Raw genomic sequence first — 19,188 nt, forward strand, 5'->3', positions numbered from 1 at the left:
CTCAGGTAGTAGGCACTTCTATGTGGCCTTTGGGGGTACACGCACTTAGTAAGCATGTCCTCTGTGCCACACATTACAGTAGTCTGTGCTGTCACGCCAAAGGCTCACACTGACAGGAGTCCACTAAAAACCTCAGATCTTTTTCCAGAGCAACCGCTCTCTGGCCATTCCTCCCCTGTCTTGCCCTAGTGAGGTTAGGCTTTAAAGGCAGAGTGTACACCTTTGCATTTATTCCTATTAAATTTTATCTTACTCGATTCAGCCCCCTGGCTTTATGGACAGGAAGACTGGGTCTAAGTCCCACCTCTGAAGCCCCCTGGCCTGTGTGACCCTCTTGACATGCCAGACAATGCTTTGGGACTGTGAGTTGCAGAGAGAGTGCCCATCTGTATGGAGGGGATTTCCTCCTTGGAAGTTCCTCATCCCACAGATCTGAGGTGAGTGGGGGAGGAAGGGGAATTGGCTCAATGTTCTGGCCTTTTATGATCATTTGAGTGCTGGATTCTGTGATCCAGCACATGAGCTCTCATAGCTTTGTGCCGTCTGCAGACTTAGTGAGCGTGCCAATGATTTGTCTTCCTATTCTCAGGGATGAACACAGTGCCTGATACCACTGACGCTCTGTGCTGTACTGTGGTAAGCACTTAACATGGCATCTGGCAGAGGGTCTTTATAAATGCTTGTTGATGGATTGATTTGTGCCTTTATTGAAGCCACTGAGAGATGACGGGGCAGGGCCAGGTATGGATTCCTTCCCCATTCTGCTGGAGACTTTCCTCCAAACTAGCATTAAACCATCAAAGACTGTTCTTTGGATCTGGTGATTCAATCATTTCCCCATCCATGAAACTTATTTTCTAGCCCAGATTTTTCCATTTCATTAACAAGAATAGTATCAGAAACTTTGTCAAATGCTTTGCTAAAATCTAGATATGAACCATATTCCGGGTAACTGAGTGTAATATTGCTCTGATACGCCATAGCACATCCTTGATGCAAGCAGGCTGGCTCTTTGTGACTGCTGCTTCCTTCTCTAGATTCTCAGACACCATCCCTTTAATAAGCTGTTCTAGACTTTGGTCCAGAAGTAGAGCCAAGGTTATTACTGGCCTGTAGTTTGCAGACTCTGGTCTCCATTTTTGAAAATCACAACATTTGCCCTTTTCTGTTCTTTCGATCCTTCTCCCACTCACATGACCTTTTGAAGTCATTCATATACATTCACATAAGTTAACGGCGGCTTCTCTATCAACTCTGCCATTTCTGAAAATAATCAATAGTCCTGAATTATTAAATGGGGCTGCCAGAAGGTTCTTTTGTCAGGCCTGGCTGTATTTCTCCAAAATGAATCAAATTGATCTGCTGATCTGAAGCTCCTGTCAAACTCTTCACCTCAATGGATTTGAATTACTGCGATTATGTTTCTGGTGTTTATTTAACTCATTCCAGTTCAGTTCATCACCAGGGTCCTCACCATGTTTCTTCTTGTTGGGCAGTTGGTCCCATCTCTCATGAAGCAAACCCTTATAAGAAAGCTGTGTTTCACCATAAATCATTGTGTTATCTTCTGGAGCAGCTGTATGAGTTTCCTTTCCTCTTTCTCTCAGAGTTCTTCCTGAGTTCTGTACTGAAGGGACCTGTCATGGATCCTTGTCCCTCTCCTCAGACTACATCCCTCCCTCACCTCCAGACACAGTCTGCGTGACTGAGTGGGCAGCCACGCTTCTGCTGAGATGGGTCTCTGTCCTTGGACATCGGCGTGCTAGTCTGCCACGGGCCTACACCTCATGTCTCTGCAGCCGGATAGAGCCTATGTGTGTAACCCACCAACTTGCTGTCTTACCCAATGCTTTACCTTGCTGTCTTACCTTTACCCTAAAACTAATTAAAGGCCTGGCGAAATCTGAAGTCACCAAACTCCTGTTGTGCCCATTTTTTTTCTAATTTACTTTTTACTTTTAAAACCATTTATTGTGACAGTTTTTTTTTTAAAAGAAATACTCCCCCACACATGCTCTGAGCCTTTCCTTTTTTAACCTTATCTTTTCGTTGGTCATGGACGTGTGTTTCATACATGACTTATCCATTTATCCTCCTTTGTCATGGCAAAGACTAGTTTTCTTCCTTTGAGTTTAATTTCAGAGCCAGAAGTCGACACTGTTGAACGAACATCATCCAGGCTCTCCATCTTGTCCCTGCCCTGCCAGGGTTCTGCATTCTACTCAACTGCTTAGCAAAGCTTCATATCTCCAGTTAAATCTAAGGAAACAACCTCAAAATGTTTAAGGTCCCTGTCTCACAAATTACCTTCTCTATGGTAAAGGCCTGTGTGGGAGGAGAGGAAGAGAAGGGGATTGGGACATGTTACAAACATCATGTGGCTCCAAATTATCCTTCCTTCCTTCCTTCCTCCCCCTTCCTCCTTCCCTTCCTTTCTTCCTTCCTCTTTCCTTCTTTCTTTCCTTCCTTACTTCCTTAAATTTCCCTAAGTACTTTGCCTCCACCTTTCTGACACATTTACTTTATTCTCTTTTTCGTTATGGTTATTGAGGCATTATGGTTACCTTTAAAATAGCAATTTTGATGTGTGTGTGTGTGTTATTTCCGCCCTTAGATGGATCAGCAATCTCACTGACCTGTGCTGTCCCCATACCATACAGAAAAAAAAAAAATGATTCAAGGGTATGGGCCATACCTTATTTCATCTCTTCCTTCTTCCCTCCCCCCAGCATAGTGCTCAGGTCATAGCAAGTGCTTAATAACTTATAAGAAATTAAGGGATATCATAAGGAAAGGACAGCTTTATCCACAGTGCCCGGGATTCTTCCCTTTCCAGCAATGATGCACAGTCAGCACCAGGCACTTTTCTCAGAGTAGTGAGCAAATTCACTACTGTGTGACCCTGGGCAAGTCACTTAACCCTGATTGTCTCCAAAAAAACAGAGGAGTGAGCAAATAGGTGGGTACTTTTCCATCTGTTTCTTTATCTTCAAACAGGATCTGAATTTTGGCTTCAGCCCCTTCTCAAGGTGTAGTGACAACAGCACTGGGATTGGGGGTCTTGTGTTGGGGCTTAAGTTGGGATCACAACTCTATGACTCCTTTGTCTGGCCAGAGCAAATGACATCCCCTATCGAGGGCTCTCTTTACTCATCCATAAAATAATAAGTTTGGACAAGAAAGACACAAAAACAGGGGTCTATCCACTTTGTGTTTGTAGCCCCAGCTCCCAGCACACTGCCAGGAACACAGTAATAACACATAATAACACACAATAACACATAATAAATGCTCCTTAAGGATTGCTTTGGGGCAGGCATTCTTCCACTCTCATCTCTGTGTCCCCAGCTCCCAGCACAGTGCCAGTATACTGTAGGTGCTTAACTAATGGGCGTTGCTTAATGGGTGAGCTGTGACTAGGGGATCCCAGCTCTGAATCTAGACCCCTAAGGACTCTTAGGGGAATTTGTGGGAAATGATGATGACCAGGCCTTGAACCAGCCAGATTTCTTTCTCCTTCACCTTCACCTTCACCTTCAGACTTCAATGCCTTAGAATTCACAGACAGCTTATCTTCTGTGGCTTGAATTCAGATGTGCAGAAAACTCTACACTAATCGCAAGTTTTTGAAATGAGAAAATCACAGATAAGGTAAGAGAGGAATGAGATTTTTCTGTTTAGTTATTGACTCAATGTATGTCTTGATACCCCTTTCAAGAAGAAACGTGCTTTTTAATAAGACAGCAAGTAATGAAAGTGAGTTCTAGTATCCCCTTCAGAAAAGTGAGAACATTTTAAATTGTGTCCTGTTTCTAAATGTACTCCTCAGGAGACCAGTGTCACTAGCTCCATTTTACATATGGAGAAGCTAAGGAGCATAGAGGTGAGGTCACCCTTCTTGTCCATGCGTACACAGATAAAAAGTGATCTAGCCACGATTTGAACCCAGGCCGTACTTTACCATCCTAGTCTGCCATGCTGCTTTTGGTTACCAATTCAGTCTTCACTACAAAATTCAAGCAGATCAGTTCTTTTTAGGGGAGTTAAAAAGAGTAACTGCCGCAGCATTTTCCCATTTGCCATAAATAAGTGGAATCCTTGAACCTTAGAAGAAATCCTGCAGTCATCGATCCCGTCTCACTCGGTAACCTATTATCAGTGCGGCCACAAAGGCCCCCTCTTTGGGAGCCCATTGCTTTCGAGTTCAGCTCCCGGGAGCTCTGTCTTGCAAATAGGAAGAATCCCGATGTCCTGAAATTGAGGATTGGCTTCATTTGGAGAAGACGCGATGGGAAATTCATCGAGAAGAGCCCTCATTTCAAGCAGCTCTTGGTTTTCACGGGATTCCTTGTTTTTGATGGTTTTCTACTTCATAAGGACAAAGAGCTCACTGCTCACCATCATGCAGGGCAGTGCCCTAAGATCTGGGTTCAAATCTCTCTCAGCCACCTAGGGCCCCCTGTGCTACATGGGGCTGAGCTGCTGAATCTCTCTGGGACTCAGAGCTCAGCTTTAAGTCTGGATTCCAAACCTTTGTTCTTTTACCTTTGTGACTTCCCTGCACCAAGCCTTGGTTTCCTTAGAAGAAAAATGAAGGCATGGGATTAAATCTGAATGATAACTAGAGTGGGGCAACCTGAGTTTGCTCCTGGGCTCCTTCCCTGGGAGCAGCCTGAGGTCACTGGATTTATGCTTATGCTCCACACCCTCTCACCAGTGACCAACTCTCTTCCCCATCCCCCTCATCACGTTCCCTTTCCTGGGATTTTCCTCCTTCTTTGATAGCCCCTCCCCCAAACACACACACACACACACACACACACACACATTCCTTTGAAACACAAGCAAGAATTGCTCACTTTAAGATGGGACTCTCCTGGCATCCTGGTTTCAATCCAACAAGTCTCTGCTCCTCCCCTGCTACAAACCAGGAAAGAGAGAGCAGTGACAAATGGGAAGATCAGGACAGGCTTCTCAGAGAAGATGCCCAAGCACCATGGGAGGAATCCAGGGCTTCTGAGAAACCAAGCTGAGGAGGGGAACGGCATTCCAGGCAGAAGAGATGCCAGGCCAAGGATGATCAGCAGAGAAAGAGCTCCCTTCAGCTTGAAGACAAGATCACAGAGGCAGACTCTGCAGGGACCTTGGAAGTCGTCGAGGCCACCCCCCCTCATTTCATGGATAAAGAAACAGAGCACTGGCCTATTGGCCCAGGGTCTGCTGTGGCCTTGAAGCCCAGCGCCCCATCTGCTGCACCTTCCACAGTGTGATAAAGAAGAGAGGAATCGGGCACGACTCAGCCCAGGCCCCGAAGACCCCAAGTCCTCAGTGCGGGGACAGGGCAAGAGGCAGGGCAATTGTGGGGAAAGCACACAGTGGCCAACAGCTGGCCTTCATCTAGCGCTTACAGGGAGGGGGCACCTCCAGGTACCATAATCTCATTTGATTTTTCACAGCTACCCCAGGAGGGAGCTGCTATTGTTATGCCCATTTTGCAGATGAGAAAACTGAGGCAAGCAGAGGTGAGGTAACTTGCCCAGGTGCACACAGCTAGTATGAGCCTGAGGCAGGATTTGGGCTCAGGCCTTACTGACTATGCTACACAGCTTCCGTAAGAAACAAAAAGTTAGTTCTGGCCTTGTCTGGGATTTGAACTCGGGACCTCTCATACATGAAGCAAGAATCATGGCCTAGACCAATAGTGTCAAGCTCAAACAGAACCAGACCCTGAAGGGCGGCATACTGACTTAGCAAAACCACAAATCAGCATCATCTGTGTTGTGCCGTGTTTTTATTTTTTTAAACATTTCCCAGTGACACTTAGTCTGGTCCCCAGCCCCTGCAGGGAGTTTTGCAGGCTGCTTGGGCAGTGAGTTTGACACCTCTGCAGCCTAGGCCAAGGAGCCAGGCATATTCACATTTCTTCCAGAGATTATATTTGAGAATAAATTTACATTTCTATGGAGTATCATCGTGATTAATAATTTAAACTAGTCTGGTCAGAGCAAATGAAGAAAAGCTCTCACGTGATAGAACATCCCTTGTTTTCTTTGTTATATTTACTCAGATGTTAACAAAATTAGGTAATCTGCAATGATTTTTTAGGTCGTTATTCCCTATTTGTAGGTTTCTAATGTAGATGAGTTTGGAGTAAAGTGACTTTCTTAGTACAGAAGACTAAGTCTTTGTTCATAAAATGTGTATGTTGGACTTTTGTCTCTGAGAAGAGAAAAAAAAGAGCAACAAAGAAAGTACAAAGAAGAGGCAAAAATTATAAAATAAAAAGTAAGTCGATCATTTGAGTAACCAGAGCACAATGAGCAGGAGAAAAGGGAAAGGGTTATTGTTAATGAGCGCCAAAAACCCCGCCTGGTGTCACTGAGGAGGCACAAAGAGGAAGATGGCGGCCATCATTCTGGGGCATCACGGAGGACAAGAGAGGCCTGTGCGGGCCAGAGAAGCACATTGCCCTGCCCCTCTGTAAGGCCAAGCGTGGGCAGCTGTCCAGCTTTCAAGGCCCTGATTACACAGTATAGCAAACACTCTATTCAATAACAAATCAGAGCAAAGCAGTCACAGTGAATCAAGGTGCAGCATTCATGGTATTACAACTTGTCACAGAAAATCACAATGTAATATTCACAACAGCTTGTCATTAAAATGGCCGCATAGTTTTCACCAAAGTGGTCACAACATTTAGAACAAAGAACAATCATCTCAAAGTACAATAGTCAAAGCCTTCCACTCAGGGCACACTAGATTAAGTCAGTCAGTCGTGTATTCAGCAATCAGGTACTAAGTATCATTAATCACTAAGTACAATCATTAGAAAACACAAACCCTCCACTCCTAGGTCACTAGTAAACTATAATTCCATAATTACTCGGTACCCAAGGAGAGGTCTTTTCATCTTGACTTGGGGCCTGTTCTCAGATTCCCTGGATCCCCTTTGATGGTCCCAGATTCTATCTGGATTCACCAGACTGTCACCTAGGTTCAATGGCAGACAGCCCCCAGTTCCTTGTCCAGCTCTCTGGGCAGGTCCTGCTCCACACAGGGTCTGGTCCATGTCAGATCCTTCACCATTTCTGCCCCTGGGAATTCGAGGCTCAACCAAGCCACAAACAAACAAAGCCTCACCATCCCAGCCATGCTTCCTCAGTCTTCTGCAGCTCTTTCAAAAAAATCAGAATCACCTTATCCAACCTGGGGGGAGGGGCTCCTAGCCTCCTGGCCTCCTGGGCTCCTAGCCTCCTGGGCTCCTGGGCTCCTGGCCTCCTAGGCTCCTGAACTCCTGGGCTCCTGGGCTCCTGGACTCCTGGGCTCCTAGCCTCCTGGCCTCCTGGACTCCTGGTCTCCTGGGCACCAGGACTCCTGGCCTCCTGGACTCCTGGCCTCCTAGCCTCCTGGGCTCCTGGCCTCCTGGCCTCCTGGGCTCCTGGACGCCTGGGCTCCTCTTCAGCCTCCTCCCAGCAGCTGCTTCTGCCTCCATGGTACTCCAGGAAATTCTGACTATGCCTGTCTGGGGCTTTTCTTATATACACACAACATTAGCTTCCTGTTTCAGCCAACCCCTTACTGTTACATCAGGAACAGGGGTTCATAACTTCTGTTTCTTTCACAGAGGTTTGATTAGTTACTAAGTGCTAAGTACCAGCTTACTTGCCAATACAAAAAGGGGTCTTCAAATTACCATTACACCCTCTCATCAAAATGAAAAGACAGGGCTTGGGAAAGCAGCACCCTGGGATGAACCCAGGGGAAACCATTAAGTACCAGTCAGCCACTGGCCATCAGGGCTTGGGAAGTGACCAGCACAGCTCTGGGAAGCCCTCCTTGTAGTGGATTTGCTCCATCTCCATCCACAGCCCAACCCTGAGCACTTGGAAAAGAGGAGAGAGAGGCAGACTCGGCCCATTTCCTTTCATCCTCAGTAGGATCTTTTCCTGGCCAAGTTTGCAGGGTATACTTTGGGCCTTTTTACTGGGAGTAGGGGGAATAACTGACTTAAAGATTAAACTCCAAGATGAGCAATCATGGATTTAGCTTCGGTCGTAAACCCCACTGCCATCACCACCATCACTAACAGCAATTAAGAAGAATGCTAATAATGATACTTACACGGCATTTGTAAGTCTCCAAAGCCCTGGACAGATAGCATTATCTCTCCAAAGTTCTCAGAATTCTTTATACATTTCTATATAATGATCTCTTTTGATCCTCCAAACAAGCCTGTAAGGTGAGTGCTGTCATTGTCCCCATTTTACAGAATAGGACGTTTAGACTCAGAAGTTAAGTGAAGAAGGTGTTCACTCCAGGCCTGTGGTAATAAGAGGCAAAATCAGAGGATCAGGAAACAGAAACTGCTTATCAAATTTTCTGATACTAAATCAGACAAGTTTGCTATTACTCTGGAAGACAAAATGTTTAAATGGTTTTGGCAAATTGAATTCTCTAATGATTAGTGCAGAACAAAACATGAACCATAGAAAGGCAGGAAGGAGGAGGGGAAAGACTCCTGGCCCTGGAAGTCACTGTGTTGACCACAAGTCAAATGTCGGCCTGTTGTGGGGGATGGGAGGGAAGCACCATGGGGATGGTGTGAGGAATTAACAGGAATATGGCGTGGGAGGCCTGGAAAGTCCCCCTTCCTCCATGTTCCAGACCAGGCAGTCCTCCTTGGGACATTGTGTCCAGTTTTATTTATAGTTCACTGAAAAGGGATGAGAAGATACTGGATCGAGTTTAGGAGTTAGAAGAAAAATGATGGAAATGACGAAAGAGATAGGAAAATATGTCCTTGTAAGAAAAAATGAAGATAGTGGGGATGTGGTGTTCTGGAGAAGAGATGGCCGTGGCACGCCTTCAGCTCTGGTCCCAGGTAAACACAGGATTTTGAAGAAGATGGATTAGAAGCAGAAGAGGTTTGGGCCAGGCCTTGCTTCCTGGGCATGGACCTGACCAGGGCAGGGTCACACAGAAGGGCTCGCTTCGTCTGAGCTGGCACCTCCCTTCCTCCCTCCTTGCCTTTCAGCTTGTTTCAGGTCCATCCCCCATCCTCTGAACTCCATTGTCTGAGGACACAGAGCCCACCATCAGGCCAGACTCAGAACCTTTCTCTACAGTCTTTATTGGTGCCAACCCAGGGTGACCACGCTACCATCCGTGCACAAGCCTTTATTCAGTGCCTTCTGTGTTCCAAACACTGCCCTCGGGGGCTCACATTCTTTGCTGGCGCCCTGCTGATTTGGGCCTTCGGCCGCCTGAAGGAAGGAGCCCAGGCAGACATCTCTCAAGGCTTCTTCCTTCCTGCATGTTCCATGTTGTGGATCAGTTATTCCATGCCATGACTTTGTCCAGTTAAGCTTGGGAATGTGCTTGGGGCCTCATGTGCCAGCCACAGCAAGGACATTCCTTACACTCATTTCCACGAAATGCTATGCACACAACAGCCCTCGGAGGCAGCACCCACTCAGGTCCCCATTTTACTGATGAGGCTGTGACCTCAGATTAGAAGCCAGGCCCTCCTGACTTCAGGTCCAGCTCTCCAGGACCCTGCCCAGACAGTCAGAGAGCTTAGAGGTCAACTGGTCAAGCTTCCTGATTTTACAGATGAGGAAACTGGGGCCCAGGGAAGTGAAACTATTTCTCCAGGGCCATACATGGAGCAAACAGCAGAGCCCAAATGCTAGTTCCAGTCTTATCCCTGTTAAGCCCATGCCCATCCCACTGCCCCACACTGCCTGCTTTGGTTGCCAAGAGACCCTTTATCCTAATGGCCGACAAGGAACACTCATGGATGGAAAGCTAGAAAGGGCCTTGAAGGACCTTTTGCCTACATTCTCATTTTCCAGAGAAGTAAACTGAGGTCCAGGCAGCTGCCCCAGTGCATGCTCATTGTCCATTAGCTCCAGGTTTCTTCTCAACTGAAGACATTGCTGTGATTCATGGCCTCTCTACATGCTCCCAGGCTTCCCCTGCCCCCAGCACTGGGTTCCTCCTGAAGCAGGAGCCTCCCTCTTTTGGGGGATCAGTAAATGTGGCCGAGGCTGGAAGCTTTGGGGCAGGCCGATCCCAACCCAGAAAAGATGCTGCTGCTCTCGGGCCCTGCGCTGGGCTGCTTATGTAACCAGAGGAAGCCTGCCTCCCTCCCCAGCCTGCATCTGTCAGTCTGCATGCCTGCCTCCCTCAGCCAATCCTGCATCTGTCAGTCTGCATGCCTGCCTCCCTCAGCCAATCCTGCATCTGTCAGCCTGCATGCTTTATTAGCGTTTGTCATCCTGGCAAGCCGGGAAGGAGGAAGTTTTCTGGAAGGTCTGTGCAGATCCCTCTGAGCTTCTGGCAAGCGCTGGAATGAATACCTCTGTACGAAACCAACACCGGTTTTTGCTTGGGTGATCTTTAACCCTCAGAGGAGACCTCAGTTTGGTCGCATTTCTGCCCAGAATCAGCCAATAATAAAGGCTGCATTTGCAATGAGCCTCTGACAGGCTTAACAAGGCAGGGCCACCAAAGGGATGCTTTGCCAATATATTGAAGGCATATTTATAGACACAGTTGTTAAGAATATATTTTAGACAGGAGAGTTGGAAGGAGCCTTGCAATGTCTTGTTCAGTTCATACAACAGCATTTATTAAGCCTCTACTGCATGCAAGTCACCAGGTGCTGGGCTCTGGGCACCCAGAAATGAGACAGCCCCTGGCCTCTGGGAGCTTTGAGCATACCCAGAATGTGCACAGTGATTGAGGGGAGGGAAGGTGGGAGCACCAGCAGCTGGGGAAAGACCCTGCGTAGAAGGTGGCCCCTGAGCTGGGCATCCCATTCACCTAGAAAGGATACCAGAGACTGTGGCCAAGATCTCGGGAGAGCAGATGAGGACTTCAGCTCAAGGGGTAGCTGTGAGCCCGGAGAAAGAGTCAGAGACAAGCTATGGCAGAAACGGAAAGTGGCAAGATTTGGCCATTTGAGGGGCGAGGGGGGGGGGCAGCAGTTTAGGAGATGAGTCCTTGGGCGTGGCTGATATCACTGAGGGCCCAGAGCATGAGTTACCAGGCACATGGCAAGTACAGTCTGAACCTGGCTTGGTCTTCCCGATTGCAAGCCGAGCCCTGTGGCCATGCTGTATCTTATTGGGAGACAATGGGACATTAATACTCCATCAGCTTAAAGAGTATCTGGGCTCCAGGCCCAGCTCTGACAATTACTATCTGTGGGACATTGGCCAGGTCACTGCCCCTTCTCATCTATAAAGTGAGGAGGGTGGACTCAGGAACCTCTGAGCTCCCCTCGGGCTGTGAAATGCTGGAGCACCCAGAGCACTGTAGGCTCTCTCTGACTCAGTTTCATCATCTGTAAAATGAGCATAATAATAGTACCTATCCCCCACAGAGGGTTGTTGTGAGGATCAAATAAGACAACATGTAAAAGTGCTGGACAGTGATTAGCTCTGTGTTGGTGGTGGTGATGATGTCAGCCTCTGCCCAGAGGACTGCAATAAAATGGTCTTCATCCTCTGCCCAGAGGACTGCAACGAAATGGTCTCCATCCTCTGCCCCAGAAGACTGCAATAAAATGGTCTCCATCCTCTGCCCAGAGGACTGCAATGAAATGGTCTCCATCCTCTGCCCCAAAAGACTGCAATAAAATGGACTACCTCCTCACCTCTAGGAGGGCTGATAAACACCCAGCAGACATTTATTAGATTCTCACTGTGTGTAATAAAGCACTAGGCTACGAGCTGATGGAGATACAGTGTTACCTTAACAATGGTCCAGAACGTCAGGTCCAATGTGGAGACAAGCCACAACAGCGCCTAGGAGAATGGAAGCTTCTGGAGGGCAGGCTTTCATTTTAGCCTCTCTATTCCTGGCTCCAGGCTTCTCTATGGTTTGTACATATAAGGGAAGCTTCCTTCAGCCATGTAATGGGATGACTGTAGCTTGCCATATCGGGAGGCGGCCTGGCCTGGTGCATAGAGAGTGAGCCTCAGAGCCAGAAGAGCCTGCTTCAAGCCTTGCCCCGACCTTCCTGCCTAAGTGACCCTGGACAAGTCACTGAGCTTTGCAGTGCCCCTCAGCATCTCTCCAGAACTCTGACATGCAAGGGATAGACCTTATCCCAACATCCAGTGAGGCCTCAATTCACTAGCCACATAGCACAGAATAGGATCAAATCCTGCACATTTGCTCCAGGACAATTTTGATTTGGGGCAAGAACTTGAGAGGCTTACACACCTTAAAAGCAGCCTGAGAATTTCTGAATGGATGGGGGGCAGTTTCACAATGCCTTTGGGCTAGCCAAGGGGCCCTTTGTAGAGGCCAGGAGCCAAGGGGACATCCTGTGGGTCTCAGAGAGGAGACTCCATCAGTCGATATGCATTTATTAAGCACCTACTGTATACCAGGCACTGAGCCAAGGCAGAGGATACAAAGACAGACCTCAGCCCTTGCCCTCAGGGAGACCATAGGTAAATAGCAGTGTGCATCCCAGATATATCCAGGATAGGTGGAGGCCTTGTCAGGAAGAAGGTGCTGAGATTAGGCAGACCTGGGAAGACTGACTCCAGAGTAAGTCAGCTTTTCCCTGCCTGATGTTTTGGGTGCATGGCTTGGGACTGAGCCCACCAGCACTCGTCACATGTACTTTAATTACCTTTAATAGGACTGATGTGAGTTTTACTTTGTTATTTCAGTTTGACATTTTCAGTGCCACTGACTACGCCTCACCTTGTAAGGACCATGAGAGCAAGAGACCAGACTGTCATTTGTCATTTTTCTCTTTCTGACCCTACCATCTGGCAAGATACGAGATACAAAAATGGCTAGCATCTTTTTGTTTTCACCAAGTTTTTGTTTTTGTCTTTACCAAGACCTGGTAATTTCATGGGTATAAGGAGCTCTCAGTAAGGAAGTTCTCTCTACCAGTGCAGACCAAGACTTCTACAACCCAGAGTCTAAGAGGTCAGGGCACTCCAGCCAGCGTGGGTCAAAGGCACACTCGAAACACCTTTCGAGTCACTACTGCTTGTGACCTGGGACATAGTAGGTGCCAAATAAATCTTACTACATTGAATCATTTGATCTTTGTATCTCCACCAGCACCTAACATAGTACTTTGCATGTATTGGGTTTTTTAGTTTTATTTTTGTTTTGCTTTTTGGAGGAGGGAAGTCAGGGCAATTGGGGTTAAGTGATTTGCCCAAGGTCACATGGCTAGTAAGTATGTCAAGTGTCTGAGGTCACATTTGAACTCAGGTCCTCCTGACTCCAGGGCCAGTGCTCTATTCACTGCACCACCTAGCTGCATTTTTTTGGTTTTGTTTTGTTTTGGTTTTTGCTAGTACTTTGCATGTAGTTGGTGCTTAATAAATACGTGTGGAGTTGAATTGCCCATCCTCATGAACTAGAGCTCACATGTCATGCCACATCTGCAGTTTGGGGTTCTCTCATTACAGATCTTCTAAGAGGCAATGATGGTCATTTGACATGGCATTCTTTTGAGCAGAAGATTAGTTTTTAACTTTTGGCCCCATTTTAAAACATTTCTTCCAGATAACTACCTGAAAGCTTTATAGCGTTTACAAAATTTACCCTAAACTTGAATTTACAGATTATGATTGCCAATCACACCTGGCCCCTGCCACTTAGAAGGACAAGGGCCCTATGGGAGGGATACATAAAGAAACAGCTATCTTCATTCCCCATTCTAGAGCAATGAACAGCCAAGTGCGAGCTTCCCCAGGGGTTTTTGGTCAATCCCAGCCAGCCCCTTCTGGTTGCAATTGGGCTGGCCCCCATGCCTGGCTCTAGGACTAAGATCCAGGGTCTTTGCCTGGGGAACATTTTGTTATTTGGATGTTGTTTGGTTTTGTTTAGCTTGCTTCCTTTTTGGCCAGTCCGCACTCGTTTCTAGCAGAAACACAAACTCCAAGCATGCCTGCTGTCCCTCTTTGTGTGCCAAGAGTATGCTTAGCGCTACGAAGGGCGTGCAAAGACAGAGACCTGGCCTGAGGTTTTCATTTGGAAGCTACAAAAACATGGAGTGAGAATAAATCTTAACATGCCTTGAAAAGAATCCTTAAGCAAGACGTTCACTAAGGTATGGAGGCTGTGGCTGGAGGAGGACTTTCCAGAGAAGCAAGCCTTTGCAAAAAGTAGGACGTTAAATGCATTTCATGGACAAGATGTCCTTTGAGCTCAGTCCTGAAACGTGTGAGAACTGGGCAGGCTAAGGCAGCAGTGTGAACCAAGGACTGCAAGGAAGTGGGCAGCCAGGGTGGCTAGAACGCCATGCCTGTGGAAGTGCTTACAGATGAAGCCAACAAATTGGTGGGGGAGCACAAAAACGATAAACCCTGGAAGACTTTCATGCCAGGCAGGGAGGGTGGGGGGGTGATGGAGACCTGTGGAAGATTCACAAGCAATGGCAGAGGCATGACCAAAGTTAGGTTTGGTTAGGGTGGGGAGCAAGGGGGTGAAAGGAAAAGATCTGTGGATGTGGAGTCTAAGAAGCTCTTGGTCATGTCACTTCTCCAGAACTCAGCTTCCTTTTTGGAGCTAAGGACTGGCTTAGATTGAAGGGGCCAAGCATCACGGGTCACATTAGGCGCACAGTCAAAACCAGATGAAAGTGTATCTGGGAATATTTAATGAAGCATATTAAAACATAGATAATGTTGATTTGTGGTTTTCTAAGTCAGTTTGCGCCTGCAAGGATCCTTATGTACACTCGAGTGGACCCCTTTTCTATGTGAGTCTCACACCACTGGAATTAATGGGATTAGGCAGTCAGATGGGACAGCCAGTATAACTGACGTGATGTTGAGCTCCATGGCCTGGGACAGAGCTCAGAAGCAGCAAGGCAATGCTTTACTTGTACTCCACTCTCATCGGATCTCATCTGGGGAATTGTATTAAGTACTGGGTGCCATGGTTTAAGAATAACAATGATGCGCCAGTGTCTAGGGAATGGTGAAAAGGCTTTGGTGCATGCCATGTGAGAATTGGTTCTAGGACCTGGGTGTGGATCATGGCAACTGCCTTCAAGCATTCAAAGGTCTTCCAGATGGAGGAGGGGCCAGATCGCTCTTTTTGGTCCTGGAGGGCAAAGCCAGGAGCAGTGGGTAGGAGTGGCAAGGAGGTCGGTCTGGTCTTGATGCCAGGAGGAGCCTCCTGATCCTTAGAGCTGTCCAAGAGCTTCCTGAAGAGCTGGCGGGCACCCTTTCCTCAGTGGTCTTCAAGCAGAGACTGGATAGCCTCTCGTAAGTGCGTTATAGTTGGCATTCCTTCTCAAGTGTTGGCCAAGCAAGATGCGCCTGGCGTCCCTTCCAACTTGGAGGTTCTGGGATCCTGTCACTCTTCAGCCCCCTCCTGTCTCTAAATGCTGTTATCCTTGTGGAGTGGATGGGTGAGCAAGCCTGTGACAAGGAGACCAGCACCAAAGATGAGGACCCAGCTGAAGGGCTTGAAAAGCCAAGTAGAGCTCGTTCCTGATATCAGTTATTGACCAGAGTGTGCAAGGCAGCCCTGAATGTCCAAAAGAGAAGGTGGGATTGGCAGCAGCTCCTTCTGTGATGGTGACTGACCTGTTCAACAAAGCTGGCTTACACTATCCTGGTCATTTGGAATGAGGCTTAGAATAGCTGGTGTTTATATAGTGCTTTAAGGTCCAGCAACCCTGGGATGTAGGCAGTATGCTTCTCCCCCTTTTACAGATGAGGAAACTGAGGCAAAGAGGTTTGCTTCCAGTTAGCACTGATTGTACTAGACTTGAATAAATCAGGGTGATAAAGATAAGCAGCCTGTGAAGGAGACACTCACTTGAAGAGGGAGGTAGAACCAGATTGTGGAGATGGTCTGGGAGGAAATGTCAGTCGTATTTGGAGACTTCCCGAAGAAGAAACAGAGATACTCCCAAAAGTCAATTGATTTTCTTCTGGACCCGGACTTATCTGTCATCCTTGGGAAGGTGGGAAGCCAAGGAGTTGGGAGCTCAGAAATGGAGCCAGCAACATATCCTTCTTCCAAAGGAAGAGGACAAGTGGGTCTTGCTATGTCTGCAGGGCCAGAAGCCCCTGTCACTAAATAGCATCGGTGCCTAGAAGGAAAACGAAGCTCCCTGCTTTCCCCCTGCCCATAGACACCTCTGGTGTCTCAGTGAGCCATAAAAATGAAGAGATCACTATAAGAACACTGGCACCATTAATAATAATAGCAGCAATAACAATCACAGATAGCATTCACATAGAGCGTCAGGTTTTGCCAAGCACGTTATGTGAGTTATCGGATTCTCATGACACAACCTTGAGAGGGAGGCACTGTTATTACTTCCATTTTAAAGATAGGGACACTGAGGTCAAGAGAGGTTCAGTGATTTGCCCAAAGTGTCTAGGACAAGATTTGAACTCAGACCTTCTTGACTCAGCCCTGTCCCCAGGGTCACCTCGCTGCTTCATAAACGTTTTCAGAGGTGCAGTCAGGGGAGGCTGGCCGACAGGCAGCTGCTCAGGAGTGCTTGGGTGACGTCTCAAAGGCAGGCTCTTTGTCTTCATACATCTTTGGCTATTGCTTGCCCTGGGGCCCCAGAGCTCAGAGCCCTTTGGGGGGATGCCAGGAGGGACTTTTTACATTTCACATCAATCCCATCCTATTTTTTCTCTTCTAAGTAGATGGAAGGAAATGGAACTCGCTATTTTTTTCACTTAATTTCAAGCCACTGGTCTTTCCATTTGGTGTAGCCAAGAGGTTCAATGTGGAACACCCTCGAAAACATTTTGTCCTGGGAAATGGATATCATTGGGGTTTGAAATGCAACATTACTTGAGCCAGGCTGTTACTCAGAGAATGGGTCTATGATGATGACCGAGAGATAGGAGGGGTCAGTTATTCCATCCCCCTAGACCTGTCTGAAGATGGATTATCAGAGAGGGGAGGTGTGATATGGCAGCAATGATGCAAGGGCCCTCTTACTGAGAAAGTCATGTCCTAGCCTGTTGTTTGTAGTTTTGATTTTGGTCATCACAGGTCCATGGATCCAAGACTAGACCTGCATTGGACTCATAATCAGTGAAGCAAAAGATTGGTTTTGGCCATCTAGGGAAGCAAGCATAGTAAGAAGTGGCAGGTGAGTTGAAGGGCCAGGGATGTTTAACCTTGAGAAAAGAAGACATAAATGGGACCTGAGAACTATCTTGAAGAATGATCTGAAAGGCCATCAGGTAGAAGAGAGATGAGATGTATGCTTCTTGGTCCCAGGGGGAGAGCTAGCAGCATTGGGGAGACCTAGAAGAGGCCAATTCAGGCCAAACATAAGAAGCATTTCCTAACAATTAAACCTCCCCCAAAGTGAAATGGACTATTCTGGGGGCAGAGTTGGAGGAAGTTTGAATGGATTCATCCTTCAAAATGTGGAGGAACAGTCAAGGGAAAATTCTGCTTTCTTTCCGATTCTCACTCACTGGTTTACTGAGGTACCCATGATGGGAATTCTGGAGGAGGTGATCATTGCGCCCTGGATTTTGTGACAGAGAAAGAAAAGGCACCTGGGAGTCCGATGTGCACCCTGGATTTGGGAAAAGCAGAAAGAGTTGAGCAGAAAGATATGTAGGATCCCATGGAATCAAATGTTTTAGGCCACATCAGCCCAAGGAGGATGGGAGCTGCTCAAGAATGAAACTGGAGGCTTTCCTCTCCGAGCCACTGGTGGTGTGTCTCTTCTGCGATCATGGCAAAAATCAAGGCCAGGGATCTTCGTGGGAAGAAGAAGGAGGAGCTACTCAAACAATTAGATGATTTAAAGGTGGAACTTTCCCAGTTGAGAGTAGCCAAGGTCACTGGAGGGGCTGCACCAAAGTTATCTAAGATCCGAGTAGTTCGAAAATCTATTGCCCGAGTTCTGACTGTCATCAACCAGACACAGAAAGAGAACCTCAGGAAATTCTATAAGGGCAAGAAATACAAGCCCCTGGACCTTCGGCCCAAGAAGACCCGTGCCATGCACCGCAGGCTTAATAAGCATGAGGAAAGCCTGAAGACCAAAAAACAGCAGAGGAAGGAATGCCTGTACCCGCTTCGGAAATTTGCTGTTAAGGCATAATTTGTTGAGGTGCCCAATAAAAAGACAAATTGTTATAAAAAAAAAAAAGAATGAAACTGGAGATGCAAAGGGGAGCAGTTCCAATGAAGAAGAAAAGATGAGAGTAGTCCAAAGAAACTAACAGGGATGCACAGGGAACTCAGCAGCCAATATAGATTTTCAGAAGAGTTGGACAGAAGGTGGAAAGCCAAGCCAGGAACTGGCAGATGAGGGTGACTGGAGGGAGTATGGAAAAGACGACAGTGCCATGACAGGGCTGCAGAACTGGATGGGGGGGCCAAGCTCCCATGCAGTGCCATGGCTGCCATGTCACTGTGACTGGTGCTCACCAGTGGAGGGCCCTGGGGATCCTCCTGAGCCCTGTGCTGTTTAGCATTTTAAATGATGACTTAGATAAAGGCATTTGGCATCCTCATGAAATCTGAAGATGACGCAAAGTGAAGACAGTGGCTAACACCCCAGAAGGAGGCGTCCGGAGCCTGACAGGTAATAGGGTTGGGGAAATCTAGTAAGTTGAAATCCAAATGTAAAGTCTGACACTTGGATGCAAAAAGAAAAATCAGTGTTGCAACCATAAGATGTTTGTTGTTGTTCAGCCGTTTCAGTCACGTCCAAATCTCCATGACCCCATTTGGGGTTTTCTTGGCAGAGATACTGGAGTGGTTCGCCATTTCCTTCTCTAGCTTATGTGACAGATGAGTAAACTGAGGCAAACAGGGTGAAGTGACTTGACCAGGGCCACACAGCTGGTGAGTATCTGAGGCTGGATTTAATCTCAGGTCTTTCTGATTCCAGGCCTAGCACCACTATACTCAATATGGTGCCAAACACTGTTGATATCACCTCTGCAACATCTCTCAAATACCTTCCCTTCTCCCTTCTGATACTGTCTTTCCCCTAGGGCAGGTCCTCACCACTTCACACCTATTTCAATAGCTGCTGGGGGTTCTACCTGCCTCACATCTCTCCCCACTCCAGTCTGTGCTCCATCCAGACACTAAAGTGACTTTCCTAAAACACTGGTTAGACTATATCTCACACATACACACACACGCACACCACTCATGTCACACACACACCACTCATGTCACACA

General features: G+C 47.3%; 2 protein-coding genes across 4 annotated transcripts in view; both read left to right on the forward strand.

The window, feature by feature from the left end:
- The window catches only part of RNLS (renalase, FAD dependent amine oxidase), a 242,633-nt gene that overhangs the window by 98,506 nt on the left and 124,939 nt on the right, over positions 1–19,188 (forward strand). The gene's annotated exons all lie outside the window — the stretch shown is intronic.
- On the forward strand, positions 17,662–18,150 carry LOC138172071 (large ribosomal subunit protein uL29-like). Its single transcript, XM_069101666.1, has one exon. It carries the CDS (start codon positions 17,723–17,725, stop codon positions 18,092–18,094), a length of 372 nt encoding a protein of 123 aa, XP_068957767.1. The 5' UTR covers positions 17,662–17,722; the 3' UTR covers positions 18,095–18,150.

The sequence above is a fragment of the Petaurus breviceps genome, unplaced genomic scaffold (assembly GCF_028583685.1).
Source record: "Petaurus breviceps papuanus isolate PSGF00001 unplaced genomic scaffold, PetGlider_PUasm1.0 490, whole genome shotgun sequence".
In the NCBI taxonomy this organism is placed as follows: domain Eukaryota; kingdom Metazoa; phylum Chordata; class Mammalia; order Diprotodontia; family Petauridae; genus Petaurus; species Petaurus breviceps.

Coding starts and splice junctions, on each gene's coding strand:
- LOC138172071 (XM_069101666.1), top strand. CDS start 17,723: ATGGCAAAAATCAAGGCCAGGGATCTTCGTGGGAAGAAGAAGGAGGAG.